General features: G+C 38.9%; 2 protein-coding genes across 5 annotated transcripts; both read right to left on the reverse strand.

The window, feature by feature from the left end:
- Positions 1-1,873: 1,873 nt before the first annotated feature.
- Positions 1,874-3,320, reverse strand: tnnt2c (troponin T2c, cardiac). The gene has a single exon (XM_037759848.1). The coding sequence runs from the start codon at positions 3,175-3,177 to the stop codon at positions 2,356-2,358; it is 822 nt and encodes a 273-aa protein (XP_037615776.1). The 5' UTR covers positions 3,178-3,320; the 3' UTR covers positions 1,874-2,355.
- A 4,247-nt stretch (positions 3,321-7,567) lies between these two features.
- On the reverse strand, positions 7,568-15,173 carry def6c (DEF6 guanine nucleotide exchange factor c). 4 transcript variants are annotated; one of them, XM_037761187.1, is made up of 13 exons: positions 15,155-15,173; positions 14,225-14,405; positions 13,412-13,552; positions 12,233-12,415; positions 11,405-11,626; positions 11,170-11,316; positions 10,920-11,028; positions 10,438-10,667; positions 10,251-10,358; positions 9,868-10,034; positions 8,854-9,061; positions 8,670-8,760; positions 7,769-7,980 (listed from the first exon to the last, which is right to left on the reverse strand). In XM_037761187.1, exons 2-13 carry the CDS (start codon positions 14,318-14,320, stop codon positions 7,769-7,771), a joined length of 1,914 nt encoding a protein of 637 aa, XP_037617115.1. In that variant the 5' UTR covers positions 14,321-14,405; positions 15,155-15,173. The 4 variants fall into 4 exon arrangements, with proteins under 4 accessions (XP_037617114.1, XP_037617117.1, XP_037617116.1 ...); XM_037761186.1 differs by lacking the exon at positions 15,155-15,173 and having other exon boundaries at positions 7,568-7,980; positions 14,225-14,456; XM_037761189.1 differs by lacking the exons at positions 14,225-14,405; positions 15,155-15,173 and adding an exon at positions 13,666-13,710 and having other exon boundaries at positions 7,568-7,980.
- Positions 15,174-16,382: the final 1,209 nt, after the last annotated feature.

Consider the following 16,382-nt stretch of genomic DNA (forward strand, 5'->3'; position numbering starts at 1 on the left):
AGACTAAAACTGAATAGATGTTGTTGCAAATCACGCCACGTGAGACAATTCAGATCATAAGCCTTTAAATTATCAAACTGGATCTATAAATTGGGCTTTTCTAGTAGATTTGCATTCATTTATTCAAATTTTAATCAAGTTTAAATGTTGTTTTTCAAAGATTAAGATACATTTTATGCCAAAAATGAGGATAGTAGTGATTCTAGATGGTTTTAGAACACATAACACTTTATAAAACATAAAGAAATTGTGATAGAGGATGTGAGGATAATACTGCCAACGTATATAAATCAAAAGAACCTTTTGATGTTGTTTAGATTAACAAGATCCTTGTAAATTGTGTTTACTAGCATTTCTGGTGACCTATTGTTTGCTGTAGAATCCTGATTTGATTAGAAATAGGAAGTTTGTTATGCATGAATTGTATTTTGCACTTTCTCATTTAGTTTATATGTCACTTTGGTCAATACAGTAACATTAAAGGGCAACTAGGATGGACTTCCAAGCCGATCGGGGGATGTTAAAAAAACCTCTTAACATACTTCACACCACAGGAATTTCTGGATCATCAAAAAATCGGGGCTTTGCTGACTGTTGTCGGGAGGAGAAATCAGGCCCCAAATCATCTTGATTCTCGTCAGTGTACCCGGCATTACGTCTCTGGTTTCTGGTTTTGAGAGAGAGTAGCTCATGTTCACAAATATTGACTGAGCTTTACTTAGCAATGGAGATAACATATTGGAATTCTTAATTTAGGTGGTGTTCCCCTTTAATTATTCAACTGATGTTGAGTTAGAGGTCAATTATCAGAATTATCTGATAATTATTTAATATAAAATCTGTCTTTCGTTGCAAAAGGATGAGTGAGAAAAAAAACTGGGTGTTGCTGATTGTAGTTAAATACCTTTAAGACATCAAACCCCTCCTCTGTAAATCCTCTTCCACTCTGCAGACTCTCGGGGTCGTGGGCTTCACCTGTCAGTCAACAGTTGGGTCTTTTTGCTAAAAACACTGCAGGCCCACACAGCCAGTCCTGAGCCTCAGAGACTAAATTAGCTCTTTAAAAAAGTCAGCTATGCAACACCTGTTAGATCTTAACACAACCAAAATTACACTCTTTACCAGTCATTTAATTACGTATCACAAAAAAAAGTTCTGCCTTGAGAGACACCTTTTACAAAAAAAGGGACATCTTTAAATTAAAGATTAAACTGCATTTTTCAAGAGTGTTTGAGTTAGAATCAAGTATCAAGAATAACTTGATTCAAGACCAATTATTTCATAATTCTGAAAATAATGTCACTTGACTCAAAGATATCAAAATATGTTTTGATTTATTACAAACAAGTGAAATATTGGCACTTTATTTGAAGACTTTTAAATCCTTGATCACAAATGTTAGAATATCTGAGGGGTTTGCGTGTGTCAGATCAAACAAATCCTTAACAACTGCAGCCTACAAGTAAAAATACCATTGGTATGCAAAGATAAAACACCCACAAAGCGCTGCATAGTCTAGTGGAGTCGTGAAATCAACACCACCACACGTCCACAAAATCCATCCATCCACAAAGCATCATTAACCCATTTAAGCCCAAAGACTATATTTAGTATGATAAGGAAAAATGCCACAACATTTGTTCTGATTTGTCAAATGTCTTGAAATTTGGTACGGGCGTACTTTAGAAAAGTATCTAACAGTACAATTGAATGAAATTTTTAGATCACATGAAAAATCACACTTTTACCAATGGACAAAATCTGATCAAAATGAAACTAAAATTGTGTTAATTAAATATCTTCCATATTATTTTTTTTGCACTGCATATATATGAATATATTTTTTATAATTTGTTTTATTCAGCTTGTTATGAGTTCATAGATACCAAATACTTGATTGTGCTCCTTGTATTTTCTGAGATACAGCCATTTTCTTATTATATAGTCTTTGGACACATGGGACTACTTTTTTTGTTTTAATGGTAAAAAATTGCCCTAAAATAAGCAGCAAAAATGTATGGATTTTTATTGTTTTCTGTACACGCATGCAAGAGGCACCTATCTACATATTCCATATAAATACAAGTTGCACAGATCTATTATAAGTCATACAGCAGGTTAAAACATTCGCTTGAGGAGCCATTCTCCATTAGTTTCAATGGGTTTCGATGTACTTTCAGGAAGTATGTTTGCTTCTATTAAGTTAGAACAATCAGATATTTATACATCATTCAAGATTAACTTCATGTACTTCAGTTCCCCCCAATAAGGAGTTCCCACTCAAATCCACACACAATCCCTGGGATAGCTTTATTAAAAATAGGAGACAAATAGTCCAGAAACGTGGCAGTCCAGTTACTTCCAGGTGCCAGCCTTGCCCTTGGCCCCGCGGGAGGTCTTGGATGCTTTGGAGCCCCTCTGGTGGTCGCTGACTCGGTTTCGGAGCACGTGGATGTCGTACTTCTGCCTCTTGAGCTTCTCGGCCAGCTCGAACTTCTCAGCGTGCAGCTGCTGGAGCCACTGCCACAGGTCCTGCGCCTTCTCCGCCAGCTTCTCCTGGTTCAGGTGGTCGATGTTGAGCGGCTTCCGGCGGTCCATCAGGGCCTTCTTCTTCTCCTCCCGCGCCGTCAGCTTCTTGCCCTTCTTCTGGTCCACCTTCTGCAGGTAGCCGCCAAAGGACTTGTTGGTGAAAATCATCTTCTTCTTCGCCTCCTCGTCGGCACGCAGCTTGGCGGCCTCCTCCTCGCGCCTCGTCCTCTCCTCGGTCAGACGTGCTTGGCGCTCACGGTCTTGCTCGGTGCGGACGCGCTGCTGTTCCGATCTGTCCGATCTTCGACGTTCGATACGGCTACGCAGAGCGACCAGCTCTTCCTCCTCTTTCTGTCGGGTGGAGAAATGCGACTCGATCAGGGTCTGGAGGTCGTTGAAATCCTTCTCCACCCTCTTGCGGTGGAGGTCATCGAAATCCACCTTTTCGCCATCGGGGAGTTTTGGAGGAGCGATATTTGGCACATAAGTTGTTTTAGGACGCCATTTGGAGTCCTCCTCTTGCTCATTCTCCTCTGCGTGCTTTTCTTTCTTCTCCGCTTCATCATCCTCTTCTTCTTCAACTTCTTCTACCTCCTCTTCTTCCACTTCCTCCTCGTACTCCTCCACAATCTCCTCAGTGTCTGACATGATGGTACCTCGGAGGCTTTCTAGGGAAGAGATGAACACCAAGACCAGCTGGTGTTTTTGCACAGAAGAGATGACTGGGGTCTCAGGCGTGCAGCTTGGGGGGTTTTTAAGGGTTTGTGTTTACCATGTGACCTTAAGGCTGACTAAAGTCTCCAGAGTGGAGGTCAGCAGGGGCGGATTTTGAGACAGATGGAAGAGTCTATTTTCTCCTCGCCAAACCTTCAGCCACACTCAGCCCCCCTCCTCTGACCCTACAGCGCCTCCTCATTCCTTTGTAAGGACAAGATGAGGGACTATTTCAGATGCACAACAGATGCACACACACACTTGTGTTTTCCAGTCCCACAAAGGTCCCACAAAGCAACACGTCGTACTTTTAAAAGGCCTACTGAGGCTCTGGCGCTGACAAGAGACAGAGATGTGGAATCACGACTATAGAGAACAATGCACCACTACTCATCTAGTCAACAGATATTTCACATGCAATTTGCGGGAACTTTCTAATCCATCGTGATAGTTTTAAAGCCACTGAAGTTCCATTAACAAAGCAAATTGCAATCCCTTAAGTGCGTCAGAGCTGGTGAGGATTTTAATGACGGGAGTTACAGCTGTCACATTTTCCAAAATGAGCTTCCTGCGCCCCGTAGCATCAACAAACTAACATGATATTCTTGAGTTAGACAAAATAACACAGTAAAGATGAGCTATATTTACACTCTTTATTCTGCACATAAAGGACTATCTATTAGAGGTAGACCGATTGATCGGTTTGGTCGATTAAACCTGCAGTAGGCAGAATGTTTTTGGCATTTTTTGGCAAAATCACATAATAACCTTTCAGCATATTGTAATTCAAGTGTTTTGAGACAAAACTAGACTTCTGCACCTCAACATCTGTTTTCAGGCTTTAGAAAATCTAGCCCGTGACGGGAGACTTTGGCCAAATCCGATCAAACGGTCAAACTAGGCATTTCTGATCAAATATGAATCAATATTCTGTTGCTGTAATGCCTATTTCTCGCTTCAAATGTTTTCAGAAACATCTTGTAGTGTACTATTTAGCTGTAAAATGAGAACGTTTGCTCTGGCTGGTGGGCGGTGCTTGGTATTTCCTCAACAGATCTCGACATGGCCGATTTATTAAAAATGGCGTATGCAAAAGTAGCCGACGAGGCTGCTGCAGAATCAAAGAAGATATCAGTCGATTAATCGGCCTTTTCCTGCTCCAAACTACTGTATTATATCAGCCTTTAAAAAGTCCAATATCGGTCAACCTCTACTATCGTAATTCTTTGTCTTAGACTTTTTTTATATCTGTAAAACACTTTGTAAAGTCAGTCTGTGCGTTATAAATATTGGTATTTAGTTATTTCTGTAAAGAAAAACAACACGAGCACCACAAAAAGACCCTCAATGATGTGCAAGATGAGCTTTACTGCTCCGTCCATGTCTCCACTTTGGAATGTAATTAAAACATTCTTGCTATTGGAGGCTTTCGGCTTTCAGCGCTGTGCGGATTAAAGTGTAATTGCTCCCAAGCCGCAACACTTCAACGCTGATGTCAAGAATTTATGATCCCAAGTCTTGAGTTATCGGTGGAAAGGGAACGAACGTAGTCGAGGATGAGATGAACTGACGGGGAGAGACAGGTGCTCTGTTGTGTCTGAGAATCCCAATTAAACTGCTACCCGCGCCTCCTTAGGATAAAGTCTCTGACGTTATTCTGCAGCACATGTATGTGGCGGATGACACATTTTCTCCAGGGGGTTCAATTTCAGTCTTAATATAAGTCTTCTGGGAGCTCTGGGTGATGATAGGCTAATTGTGGCGTCAAAATAACAAATATGAATGCTTATGAGAAGGTCCCATGCCTGTCTTATCCCACTAAAACATGCCTGTGGACAACAGGAGGACAGCAGCTGGTTCCAGTATAATCAAGGCACTCTGGGGTGCTGGTGGCGAGGGACAACTGTGTCTATCAGCGAAGAAAGGCAACAAATGACGAAGGCTATAAATAGCCACACCCTGTGCTGTTTAACACAGTCCAAAATTAACAAATAGAGTGATACGGTAAAACTCAACTGGTTTGTGATCAAAGTAAGAAGTTCTTAACATCCTGGTAGGACATTTTCAAAATACAAGTTGTTTAACTCCCTGAGACCTGCAAACTTGGAAACATAAGGAATCCATTGGTAACAACCAAGTCATGCTGTTGGGAAGAACGCTGAATAACGCTCCAAAGTTAGGCTAAATTTTGGCGAGGAAAAACTGGCATGGCCATTTTCAAAGGGGTCCCTTGACCTTTGACCTCAAGATATGTGAATGAAAATGTAATTTTATAATCCGGCCCAGTAGCTGCTGACATTTATTTTGCCCAGTTACTTTATTGTCCCGTTCGTGTATTCGTTCTAAGTACAATTTAACTCACTTTTTTTGTCAAATTCTTAAATCATTTTACCATTATATGTGACTTTGATGAAACAAGTGGGGTAAACTATAGCTAACTAATTGCTTAGTGTACCAATTTGATCTTAACATAGCAATTCAACATCCATTGATGCTAATATTGTAATGATGCTGGTAGCAAAACGTTAATTCTCTATTTTTAGATACGTAGAACGATTTTAAAGGAAGGAGCTGCCTCGGCTACTGGAGGCAAATCTCAGGTACGGCTGCACTTTTTGCCGAAGGCGAGGTGGCTATATAGATATTCACAATATCCAAATGTGTATGCTTGAACTGCCACCATCAACCGCCATTATGTCCTCATATAGCCTACACAAGATAACTATTGACCATGTCATAACATGTGAATAAAGCTCATTTTGGTTTACTGTCGTCTGCTGTATTTTGTGTGTCTTTACGATGAAGTTCGTACAGTAATAGCCAGAACCATCTGTGCATTGAGAAAGTACAGGAACGCCCCTCTGTGACTGCCATCAGACCCGCCTCCCCAGGTTGGGAACCAGTGATATAAATAATGAAGCAGCATCCAGAGTAAAGCATTTGTTGTCATGACCTAATCAAACCAGTGCTTCTCTCCAGATTAAATCAGCAAATGAAACCTTTTATTAGACTGGAAAAGTCTGCAGTTCATGGAAAGAAGCAGTTACACTTTGGTAGGAAACACTAAGTCCACAGTGACCTCGTCTGGTCAAAATCATGAAGTACAGTTACGTGTGTCCCACAGTATTCCTCTCCAGTTAACAGTAAATATTGTCACCATTCCTGCCAGACTGAGGGCTGATCAAGGCAATAGATTTATAGATTATAGCATATATATAGCTAATTTCTTTTTTTTAATACTACTCATTATTATGTGCCTGTTTTGTTATAGACAGTCACCGAATATTTAAAGGCTTATGACCTGACACAACTGATCTTATCAAAAGAATATATCTAAATATGCATACACTAAGAATACAAATGAAAAAGGAAGAGAGATTAAATCCATATTTACTCACCTGTCAATCTAAATTTTGATTGCAAAGCCAGGAGCTCACGTTTTCTTCTTTTTTTATTGTACTGACTTTAAACTTTGAGTTTCCTTTAGTTTTTTTCTCAATGTTTGGACTCCCGCAGACCCCACTGTGTGTAAAAAATTAAATTTTTTCCTTTAAAAATATTTTTCTTTTAGACTTTATTAGATAAGTATTGAAGTGGTAACCCTTCTTTTTTTTTTTTTTTTTTACATCAAATTAGGAAATATTTCATGTTTTATATGGGCTATGCATAAGGAACACCCTTATTGCCTTTTTGTATCATGCATAAAAAAGCAGACATGAAAGCATCTTTCTGTGCTATATTTGTTTATTTATACCTCGTTAAACGTGTTTTTAAAAGGCTATGATAACAGATGATGAGCTCAGCATGATGCAAATGCATTATAATCATAATGTGAGCACACGCTGCAGTTGTTAAAAGTAGTCCATGTTGTCTTGGAGGAATAAGAGCCCACATTTGTTATAACAGAGCAAAAAATGTATCATAAATTTATACCTACCTTCCAACTTCAATTATCTGATCTCAGACCTGCGATTGATCTGAGGGATATTGCTCTAAAGGGGGAAAATATCACTACACTGCCGTACTCTGCATACCTGTATAGTAGGGCTGCAACTAACGATTATTTTCTAGAATAATTGATTAATCATTTGGTCTATAAAATGTCAGAAAATAGTGAAAAATGTTCATCCTAGTTTCTCAAAGTCCAGTAAACCCTTTAATCTTTTATAATGGTGTATTCATCTGTATTAAAAGAAATGTTTTCTTTTACACATTTATTACTTAACTTCCTGTGAGTTCAGTTACAATACTGTTAATATAAAGTTAATAGAGACATTTGTAGGAGAGAGGTTCTGGTAATTAATAATAATATCACAAAATGATGTTTTATTATACACCAATAAACTTTATTGTACAAAACTATGAATATCAGTTGATCTTAGTCAAATGTGTTTTCATTAAATCCTGTATCACATCGTGTGTCATCATCGCTCTCCATCTTAGTGTGCATTTCAAAATATAAATATAATACAACGCTTTTTGAATTTCCGAACTTGTAGATTTGAAACCGTCCAACATTTTTGGATCACATCTGTCCGTTTGGTTTTCTCTGTGATTCGTCGGATACGTCTGACAGGTTTGTGGCCTCCATCTGCTCCTCTAGCGTCCCGCCGTCTTCTGGTGTCTGGCTGTTCTGATTGGCTCTTATCTTGAATTTAGAGATGAACTCGTTACTGGCCAGCGCTCCTTCCTTTTTAGGACATGGGCGTGTTGATAATAGGCGATGATTCGAATGTTCTACAAAAAAAAAAAAAGGTTTTATCTTTGTGATGTCCACTGACACATTTCACTTTTAGGTTAGGACTGCAAACATAGTTTAGGTGCAGTTTGTTTGTTAGTTTGTTAGCTGAATATCTCAAAAACATGTCAACAGTTTTCAATCAAATTTATTTGTAATTTAGACCATTGTTTAGGGAACAAATGCTTAGTTTTTGATGCAGATCCAGATCAATTTGAAATGATTTATTAAAAGTGCAATATTGCACTTCTTAATTGCAGTTGCAAAGGGAAAATCATGCATAAATAAATAGACAAATAAATACCGAAATAAATGCACACATTTAAAAAATAAATATAACATAAATACAAAATAAATAAATACAAAAATAAATAAATTTAAAAAATAATAAAAATAAATAAATAAATAAATAAAAGGGAAAATTAAACAGAAGAGCAAATAAATAACGAAATTAATACAAAGATAAATAAATAAAGAAGCAAATTAAAGCAGAAATATCAATTTATGTCACATTTTATCAAATAATGAATGGCTGCATTTATTTTTTATATTATTTTTGCTTAATTTCATGACATATTTATTTATTTATCAAAAAATTTATTTATGTATTCATTTATTTTTTATCTTGGCAGATTCCGTCCTGATTCTAACTTAGACCCAAACAGACCAGATTAAGAGCATACTGCACCTCCAGGACCGATGGGTGTCATCAGGCGGTTCAGCTGGACGTTCCAGTGTCGTACGTGTTGACTGGCATATCTCAGCTTCTCTTGTACCTCCTGGAATAAGAAAATCAAACAAGTAGTTTCCAATGAGTGTTTTTATAGTATTAAACATGCTGCACATTGAGCAACACACTGTCTCTTTCTTACCTCCAGGTGCTGGTGGCTCCTCTGGCGAGAAGCACGCAGATGCTGGAGCTCCTGAGAGGCCGAGTGAAGAGCCGAGGGGGTTTCTTCGTCCGGACTGCCGTCGGAGGCAGTCCCTAACTCCAGTATGGGGCTGAGGCACTCCAGGGCTCTCTGCTGCTCCTGGAGGAGCTGGAACTGCTTCTTCTTCGCTTCTTCCGCCTGCAGCAACCTGGAGAAGAGAAGAAAGAGAAAAAGCAAGAACTGAAATCAAGTTACCACTAAGTAGTTTGGTGACTATGGTGACTATAGTCAGCAGTTGCAGCCGCAGCAGCTGTGACACATCAGCTCAGAGGCAGTTAAGGTAGTTAAAAAACCCTCAGCGCCCGATTGCTGCAATTTGCGTCAAAAATCATGCTCTTTCTCCAAGTCATATCTCAGTCAAATCCAAACACACAGACATGATACACATATTTTTAGATTCAGTATTAAGTCTACTCAATGATCTTATCATTATTTATGACGTCCGTTGCAAATAAACATCCACAAATGTGCTTAGAAATCATAGAAAAAAAGTCCCTCCTTTTAACTACAGAACTTGCCTGAGAATTGTCATGTTTTTAAGTTTTCCTCAGTATTACAGTAATCCATTAATATTTGCGTATACATTCATGGGTACATTGCAAACAGGGACGGCTTATAGCTAATTCGACATACTGTTAATGGTACAATTTGCCAAAATGTAAACAAATATAGGCTTGACACGTTGCTAACTAACACTAAGGTGTTACAAAATTCATTAATATTGTTTGTATTGTTTTCATGTTGCACTATGAATATTTTTTGACATTACTGAGGTTGATAATTTCATGCCTAGCAAGCACTGGGGCGACAGTGGCAAGAAAAAATTCCCCTTTAACGGTTAGAAACCTTGGGCAGAAGCAGGCTTTGGGTGGGCGTTCATCTGCCTCAACCGTTTGGGTTGAGAGAGAGAGAAACTATAATAATGGGAATACGTTGGGTGTGTTTGTTTATTACCTCTCCAGCTCCTGTCTGGCCCTCTCCTCCTCCAGCCGAGCCTGGATCTCCATTTCGAGAGCAGCCTCCAGTTTCTGCTGCGTCAGCTCCAACTCCTGGATCCTCTTCTTCTGCTGCTCAGCCTCTCTATCCTTCTCCTGCATCTCTGCCTGCATGCTGTCTCTCAACTAGGAGGACACACACACACACACATATATATATATACACACACCAATTGAGTGGAAAGGACTGACCTATTCCTGAATCACCTTTTCCAGGAATGTCGTAACCATTTCTCCACCACTAAAACTCACTGAAGGTTTTATAATGCCAATGTTTTTGTGCTCATGACCCATTTCAGCGAATTGTAAATAAACGTTGTCATCTGGAAAACTTTCTCTTACCGTCTCAGCCTCCTTTAGCTGTCTCTCCAGCTCCATCTGCACCTCCCTCTGTTTCTTCCTTTCTTTTTCTTCCGCCTCCCTTCGTTTGGTTTCTAATTCACGTGCGTGCTGCGAGACACAGATAAAGGTTAAAGGTTAAAACTGAGCTATGATTGAACGTCCCGTCACTGATTCCTTCCAGTCTCACCTGTATGATACTTTCTATTTCTGAATCCTGTCTGTCTTTCTCTTTCTCCATCTTCTCCATCTCCTGGATACTGAAGTCGTCTGATTGGCTGCTCCGGCTGCTCCGGCTGCTGCAGCTGCTCCGGCTGCGCTCCCGGTGGCTGTGTTCCCGCTGAACCCGTCTCTTCAGTTTCAGTTCGTGGTGAAGGGAGGACTTGCCCTCGCTCTGGAGACGCAGGGCTGTCTGAATAGCTGGAGAGGTAGCAAAAAGACAAACTATAGATACTGTAGATACTGTTATTGGTGTTTCTTAAATTTGATTTTATTCACGAGTGTTTCGTCTCATTTAACTTCCCATAATGTCAAACTATTCCTTTAAAATGTCTCATCTGAAACCAGTGAATGAAACAAGAAGCCACTGATGACCACACACACACGATAAATCACTGCAGTCAAAATGTAATCTCTGACTCTGCATGCTAGTACTTATACACACCAACACACCTTGAGTCCACTCCACCTTCTGTCTCTGGTCAGACGAGCTCATCTCAAAGGTTTTATTGTGAGTTTTCACACAGAACATACAGCGCTTGCCTTCCCTGTCTGCAATAGGCTGAAACACAAGAGGAAAAGGATCTAAATATGAGGAATAGATGATTTATCTGCTGTGAAGGACTTTGTCTGAACACACCCAAAGCACACCATTAGCCTACCATATAATTAAACATGCAGCGTTTACATTTTCCTCACCCACCTCTATGATACAGCTCTTATCCAGCTGGATCTCGCCTTTCTTGTCTTTTAAGTCCTCGCCGGCATAGTAAGCCATGGAGGAGGGCTTCAGCATGAACCAACGCTCAGTCCAGTTCCTGCGTACGTGCCCCTTTTTCCACATGTAACCCTGGAAACAAGGGGCAGAATTTAAGAAGGACGAAAGACAAAAAAAAAGACAAGAGACGACAAACAGAAACAGGAGATTCTCTCTCTACCCTCTTGATGACGTTGTGATACATCTCCAGGAAGACCTCGTTCAAAGCCAGACTGAAGGCCTCAGCGCTGGTGACCCTCAGCAGCCGGCCTGCACCCATGTGCTCCAGGAAGGTCCATACAGACATGTCGCCTGAGGCATCCTGGGATATTAAGTCCTCCAGTGGCTTCCCATCCCACTCCTGGCTCATTGCTGTGGAGATTTTCTTGAGGAGATACTCCACCTAAAAGCATTAGAAACAATCATTAGAACACGCCAAGTGTTACCAGAAAAGATCACCAAAAACGACTATTAATTCCATGTTGCATCAGTGAATATCAGTACATATGTCTTTACAGTGGAAAGCTACTGTGCTGATAGCACAAAAGCAGTTTATTTTCGTCTCTGTCGACAGGAAACCGAGAGCATTGTGGAGGAAGTGGCGGAAGGAAGAGACTCATTAACTCACTTACTTGCACTTGCTTTTTTCTGCTGAGACAAAATGTAAAACAGTCTGACTTTGTTGGGACACAAGCTGGGTTTATATGGAGCATGATATGTCTTTCTAGCAATTAGGAGATCAAAGTGAAAGTGCCTGAAAAGCCTTGTTTTTTCCTTGATTCCCTGTGTGATTTGTTAATCTACTAATCTTTATTTGTCTTGTGAATATTAAGGAAGGAATTGCTGCACTTTTTGCGCACTTTTTTGATCAAACTGTGACTCTTTTCTTTTGTTGTATGATGTCAACATTTTTGCATTTTATACTTAGATGCATAATAATTAAAATCCCTAAAATCAAGTCGCTCCCGACCCAAATGTTCTGTTTCACACCATCATCAGCATCTGTTACCTCCTCTGGTATCATCACCAGCGGGTAGCGGTCCTCAGACAGGAGGTTGAATAAACAGAAAAGCTTGAAACAGTCTCTTTCCGATAGCGGCGCCCCCTGTGGTAACCCCTTGAAGTTCTTCTTCATGGTCATCATCCAGCACAGGTCGTCGAACTTCTCCTTGTCAAACATCCCCGCTTTGACCTGAAAGGGAAGAAAAAAGACTCATAGTGAAACTCCATGTGACAGAAACAGTTATAATTATATTTACAGACATATATTGACAGATATAATGGGTATGATAGATAACTCAACCAATGAGATTATTTCTTTCTCCTAACCCCAAACACTAAACACACTCTACCTGTCCTACTGTATGTATATTTCAGTTTCTAGACGTATCGGTACTGTCAACCTAATCATTTGAATTACTGAAGAGATCCTATAACTTTTATTTTGTCTCTTATTTTATGTATTTATTTATTCTTTTTGTCCAATTATTTTCTTTAATTTTTTTGTGAGGTTATATTGTCATGTCATCATATTGTCGTGTTTGTAATGTCTATTATTTTGCCTGTATTAAATGAAATAAAAACATTTGCAAGATATTATAAGATAGAAAACAATAGATGTTGTATAACATGTTAAATAAAATAGCAAGGTATTATGAGGTGACAATAGTTATTGTATAACATGTCAAAAAGAAAAACTATAAAATAAATATATATTCACATAGAGCCTGGTAATATGACAATATATATCGTCAAAACAATATAAAAATCTCTATTGTATAAATCTTTCTATATCGTTTCTTTCGCAATAAAGGCTAGGCCTATATCTATTTATTTATTTCTCTATAATTCCATTTGAAAATATTATGTTCATGTAAATATTATGTTCATTAAAATTAAGTATTTAATTGACACAGGAGTATACAAAAATAGGCTTTACCATGTGGTTATTTCAAATAGACTATTTATTTATTTATTGAATTACCAGAAAACATGCTATAGTGATATATATATACATATATATATATATATATATATATATATATATATATATATATATATATATATATATCGTTATCAAGATATTAAATGACTTGCCATATTGCCCAGCCCTATATTCACATAAAAAATAAACAAAACATAATATATAAGATTCTGTAACCTACTTATATAAGAGTAGCCACAGTACCTTATCCAGTATATATTTGTTGAGGTAGGGCATGTAGCCATGATTAGACACCGGCCCGTCATCATCATCCTGGAAGTGCTCCTCCAGAGCCACCGGGTCGTGTGGGATGTTCAGCACTGTGTACAGGTTGTGGGACAGCACCTGAAGAACAGACATAACAGATTGATATCAATACAGTATATAGATAAGCACATAGTCTCAATGTTTCTTCAGTGCCCTCCATATTTCATCATACACCATAAACCCACACACACACACAACCACAGACAGCTGGATCTCAGCATGTCAGGACAGCTTTCTGCTATGTCCCTGGATTCTTGTCTGCTATGGAGACTCAGGAGTCAGGCGTGTAGGAACTGGATGGAAAGCAACATGGCAGACACTCACTGAAGGGGAAAAACAGCTGAATCAGATATATACTTGTTGTTCTCTGTCTTGCCTTTTATTTGAATCACACAGAGTGGCTTGTTACATTATGTCACTATTGATGTTTCTGGGCCACAGAGAGGACTTTGAGCTTGAAGCTTGAAGCTGAACTCACACTCTTCACCTAGAGTGTGTGTGTTAGAATAAAGCTTTTACAAATATTTGGACTTGTGTGTGCGTGTGTGTGTGTGCGTGTGTGTGTGTGTGACCTTGTTTGTGTGTGTTTTGTTCCTCAGATTACAACATTGATTCACATAGTACAAGTTTCACAACATAAAAAGACAAACTATAGAGACTATAGAGGAAAAGTAGCAGAGTTAAAGTGTGTTTCTCTCTCTCTCTTGTTTCCTGGTGTTAAAAAATGACCACATAACATTCCTTGCTTACCTTTAACTGCGACTTGGACACTTTGCCACACTTCTCGACGTCCAGCGACGTGAAAGCATACCAGATGGACTTGAGGAGTTCGGATTTTAAGTCCATTGTTTTGGAGACCTCTCTGTGCGTCAAAACAACTACATTTCCAAGCGCAGAGTGGTGGCTTTTACGCAGCGACGGTCGGTGCGAGCTAGTGGTGGTGCTGGGAAGAGAATTGCCAAATAAAAAGTGCAGGGCAGAGTACAGGCTGCTGAGCAAACTGCGAAGGACTACAATGAGTCAGATGCAGGACAGACTTAAAGAGGCAGAGAGCACACTGTTAAGAATTTCCCAGTAAAATAACAGTAAAGAACTGATGGCAGCAGGGTTATGTTACTGTAAAATTAACATTATTATACAGTCTGCTGCTGAAATGTACAGCTTTAATGAAAAATACAGTTTGTAGTTTATTAATTTCACAGTTTTACAGTTAATTTACTGTTTAAAGATACATTATATAGCACCTTTATTTTACATTATCTTACTGATTTGTTTTAATGCACTATTTATTTTTTTATTACATTTTAATAAACATTATTTTTTGCCTAGATGAATAGACTTAGCAGGTTACAGACATAGGAATAGTCACACTAAATGCAATTAAAGGCTATAATAGACTTGTTGACACTTTTCCCAAAATGTCTTTAACAGGTTTTCTTTTGTATTAACTGTAAAGCACTGTTTTTTTTTAGCAATAACAGGTTAATACTGTTGAAATCCTGCTGTAAATGAACAGCAATTGTTTACAGTGTAGAGATAAAGGCCTACACTTTCCTCCATAGTTCAGTTTTAAAACTGTTTTCACAAATGTTAAACACCATCACACCATCTACAGTATATTTTGGATAATTTTCCTTTTTAACAAACATGAATCTGAAAAAAAAAAATGGGCAAACTTACAGGGCAAATCCAAGATAAAATACCCGAGGTCTAAGACATGTTATCCAGACTATAGGATGGATTTCCTCAAAGTGCTGCCAGACAAAAACCAAAGAAGAGGGATCTGTGTTATCAGATTCAGGAGGCTTTAGAGACACACCCATATTGGAATTGGAGAGCCTGAGGCCATATTTATATATGCAACTTCAAAATCTGAAAAGTTTGAATACATATTAAAGGATTAATTACATATTTAAGGGCTTTTAAATCAATCATCATAATTAGAGAACTATGATTTTCATAAATAAAGTGTTTTCAAGGTTGTAATGTAGGTTTGTATCCATGTAAAAACCTTTATTATTCCTATTTAAGTGATTATATACTGCTCTTCGTCTTTAGGGAGTGTTTTAGGACCTGATAGTGCCATTTTGTGTCCCTTCCACTGAACATTTGTTTTGGTAGAATAGAAGCCATAAATAGTGCACATTAAAGCTCCAAAACCCCAAACAGTTTTCAAATGCCCCTTGTGGTTTCCCTGACTGAAGGTGTTGCTCTCAGAGCTCCTCTTATTAGTGTGATGAAACTGCTGGTGGGGCTGTAGCAACCTCTGGCAAAAATAGGTTAAACAAGGACAGTGTAATCAGACAGAAAGCATCCGCAAGCCTTGTTAGAGCCCAATGTAGGCTAATCAATACCATAATTAGGTCATGAAAATGGTAGTCATTGTTCAGACGCCACAGCCCACAGCCTCTCAGTCTCTAAATGTAGACATATGTTGGTTTTAAGGTAATCTTTGTGATTAATTGTGAGCTTCATATTGCCCAATTTGAGCAGACGATCATGATTTTCTGCTCCATAAAGTAATCAATAATGGCTAAGGTCACACTGTTGTGTTGCGTCACGCTCACTAGTACGTCTGTGTCTGTTGTCTCCCTTTCAAGGGCAGATCTAATCACCGGCGTCTCAGGTGGTAGAAATGAGACGTCGTTCAGTTTGGCTATAATTCAGAATTACCGGCCGGATGATCGACCACTCCCCCAGCGTTGAGAGTTTACAACTCTGGCACACTTCCAGCATGGCTTCTCTCATAAAATAAAAAAACCTAGAGCTGTTTCAAAAGGTCTTTAAAATGCAGACAGCAGCTTTGAACCTGCCACCTGTCAGGATGAGCGATATAATCTTCACTTATTGAGGAAAAAGCTCCAAAAAAACCCCCCAAAATGCTCTTTTTTTTCAGATTTCACAAGAT

Source organism: Sebastes umbrosus, chromosome 23 (genome assembly GCF_015220745.1).
Source record: "Sebastes umbrosus isolate fSebUmb1 chromosome 23, fSebUmb1.pri, whole genome shotgun sequence".
Taxonomy (NCBI): domain Eukaryota; kingdom Metazoa; phylum Chordata; class Actinopteri; order Perciformes; family Sebastidae; genus Sebastes; species Sebastes umbrosus.

Coding starts and splice junctions, on each gene's coding strand:
- def6c (XM_037761186.1), bottom strand. CDS start 14,320: ATGGACTTAAAATCCGAACTCCTCAAGTCCATCTGGTATGCTTTCACG. Junction 11,627..12,232: donor TGGTGATGATACCAGAGGAG/GTAACAGATGCT, acceptor TAATGCTTTTAG/GTGGAGTATCTCCTCAAGAA. Junction 8,761..8,853: donor GGAGCCACCAGCACCTGGAG/GTAAGAAAGAGA, acceptor TTCTTATTCCAG/GAGGTACAAGAGAAGCTGAG.
- tnnt2c (XM_037759848.1), bottom strand. CDS start 3,177: ATGTCAGACACTGAGGAGATTGTGGAGGAGTACGAGGAGGAAGTGGAA.